At 54.7% G+C, this 2,536-nt stretch overlaps 1 protein-coding gene across 1 annotated transcript in view; it reads left to right on the top strand.

The window, feature by feature from the left end:
• The window catches only part of LOC108509814 (dysferlin-like), a 33,407-nt gene that overhangs the window by 27,856 nt on the left and 3,015 nt on the right, over nt 1–2,536 (top strand). Inside the window, exon 11 of the mRNA XM_017839400.1 lies at nt 2,260–2,441. Coding sequence (XP_017694889.1) covers nt 2,260–2,441 — 182 coding nt within the window. The remainder of the gene's footprint in view (nt 1–2,259; nt 2,442–2,536) is intronic.

Genomic DNA, 2,536 nt, shown 5'->3' with positions numbered 1-2,536 from the left:
ACGGGAACGGGAACGGGAATGGGCTGGGAATGGGAGTTCTGGGAGCTGCCGATCCCGAGTGCTCAGGGCTCCTGCTCTGGGAATCGTGGAGTGGGAATTTCACCTCCTGCTCGAGCCCAGATGCCTAAAAAAGGGCATTTCCAGCCCTGGGAATTCCAGGGAGGATCTGGAAACGATCTGGGCATCAAAACCACTTCATTTTCTCACCTGGTCCCGTAACAGTTCATCCCGTGATCCTGGTTTTTGAGTGGTGGGATTTTGGCTGAGCTGTGGGGGTGTGTGGATGGATTCCACTGGGAAAAGGTGTAGGAAGCTGCATCTCCATCATCCAGAGTGGCCACATTTCCCTGTGGAAAAAGCTTGGGATGGGATTTGAAGCAGTGCAGGAAGTAGGGAATGTTTCTTCAATGGAAGATCCCATTGCAGAGCAGGGAATGGGATTTTTGGGAGCTGCCGATCCCGAATGCTCAGGGCTCCTGCTCTGGGAATCGTGGAGTGGGAATTTCACCTCCTGCTTGAGCCCAGATGCCTAAAAAAGGGCATTTCCAGCCCTGGGAATTCCAGGGAGGATCTGGAAACCATCTGGGCATCAAAACCACTTCATTTTCTCACCTGGTTCATCCAGAGAAAATCTCTCTGGATCTCTCTCACCTGGTTCATCCCGTGATCCCGGTTTTTGAGTGACGGGATTTTGGCTGAGCTGTGGATGAATTCCACTGGGAAAAGGGGTAGGAAGCTGCATCTCCATCATCCACATTGGTCAAACAGACCTTATTTCCCTGTGGAAAAAGCTTGGGATGAGATTGAAAGCAGTGCAGGAAGTAGGGAATGTTTCTTCAATGGAAGATCCCATTGCAGAGCAGGGAATGGGATTTTTGGGAGCTGCTGATCCCAAGTGCTCAGGGCTCCTGCTCTGGGAATCGTGGAGTGGGAATTTCACCTCCTGCTCAAGCCCAGATGCCCAAAAAAGTGCATTTCCAGCCCAAGGAATTCCAGGGAGGATCTGGAAACTACCTGGGCATCAAAACCACTTCATTTTCTGACCTGGTTCATCCCGTGATCCCGATTTTTGAGTGGTGGGATTTTGGCTGAGTTTTGGGGGTGTGTGGATGGATTCCACTGGGAAAAGGGGTAGGAAGCTGCATCTCCATCATCCAGAGTGACCAAATGGACCACATTTCCCTGTGGAAAAAGCTTGGGATGGGATTGAAAGCAGTGCAGGAAGTAGGGAATGTTTCTTCAATGGAAGATCCCGTTGCAGAGCAGGGAATGGGATTTNGGGTTGTCCTGGTGGGAACGTGCACAGTTCCAGGGGGAGCTCAGGTGGGAAGGGCTGGGCAGCTCCTTCTGCCCTCATGCAGGACCTGGGGGAGCTCCGGGAGAGCTGGAGGGAGCTGGGAAGGGCAGGAATCCCCCAGGAGCTCTTTGGAGCCCTCCTTGGGGTGTCTGGCGGGTCCCAGTGGGGCAGGAGCTGCAATCCCTGTGTCCCATTCCCAATCCCTGTGTCCCATTCCCACAGATCCCTGTATCCCATCCCTGTATCCCAATCCTGTATCCCATTCCCCCAGATCCCTGTATCCCAATCCCTGTATCCCATTCCCCCAGATCCCTGTATCCCAATCCCGTATCCCATTCCCCCAGATCCCTGTATCCCATTCCCAATCCCTGTATCTCATCCCTGTATCCCATTCCCAATCCCGTATCCCATTGCCCCAGATCCCTGTATCCCATTCCCAATCCCTGTATCCCATTCCCAATCCTGTATCCCATTCCCCCAGATCCCTGTATCCCATTCCCAATCCCGTATCCCATTCCCCCAGATCCCTGTATCCCATCCCTGTATCCCATTCCCAATCCCGTATCCCATTCCCCCGTATCCCTGTATCCCAATCCCTGTATCCCATTCCCAATCCCGTATCCCATTCCCACAGATCCCTGTATCCCATTCCCAATCCCGTCTCCCATTCCCCCAGATCCCTGTATCCCAATCCCGTATCCCATTCTCCCAGATCCCTGTATCCCATTCCCAATCCCGTATCCCATTCCCAATCCCGTATCCCATTCCCAATCCCGTCTCCCATTCCCCAGATCCCTGTATCCCAATCCCTGTATCCCAATCCCTGTATCCCATTCCCGTATCCCATTCCCACTCCCGTCTCCCATTCCCCCAGATCCCTGTATCCCATCCCTGTATCCCAATCCCGTCTCCCATTCCCCAGATCCCTGTATCCCATTCCCAATCCCGTCTCCCATTCCCAGATCCCTACGCCATCGTGTCCTTCCTGCACCAGAGCCAGCGGTCGGTGGTGGTGAAGAACACCCTGAACCCCACGTGGGACCAGACCCTGATCTTCTACGAGATCGAGATCTTCGGGGCCCCCCCGGGCGAGGCCCAGGCCCCCCCCAGCGTGGTGGTGGAGATCTTCGACCACGACACCTACGTGAGCCTGGGCTGCCAGTGGGAACGCGAATGGGAACGGGAACGGGAATGGGCTGGGAATGGGAGTTCTGGGAGCTGCCGATCCCGAGTGCTCAG

This window comes from Lepidothrix coronata, unplaced genomic scaffold, assembly GCF_001604755.1.
Source record: "Lepidothrix coronata isolate B3197 unplaced genomic scaffold, Lepidothrix_coronata-1.0 Scaffold409, whole genome shotgun sequence".
NCBI classification, from domain to species: domain Eukaryota; kingdom Metazoa; phylum Chordata; class Aves; order Passeriformes; family Pipridae; genus Lepidothrix; species Lepidothrix coronata.
Note: the sequence above shows the minus strand (reverse complement) of the source record. Positions and strands in the feature narration are given on the sequence as shown.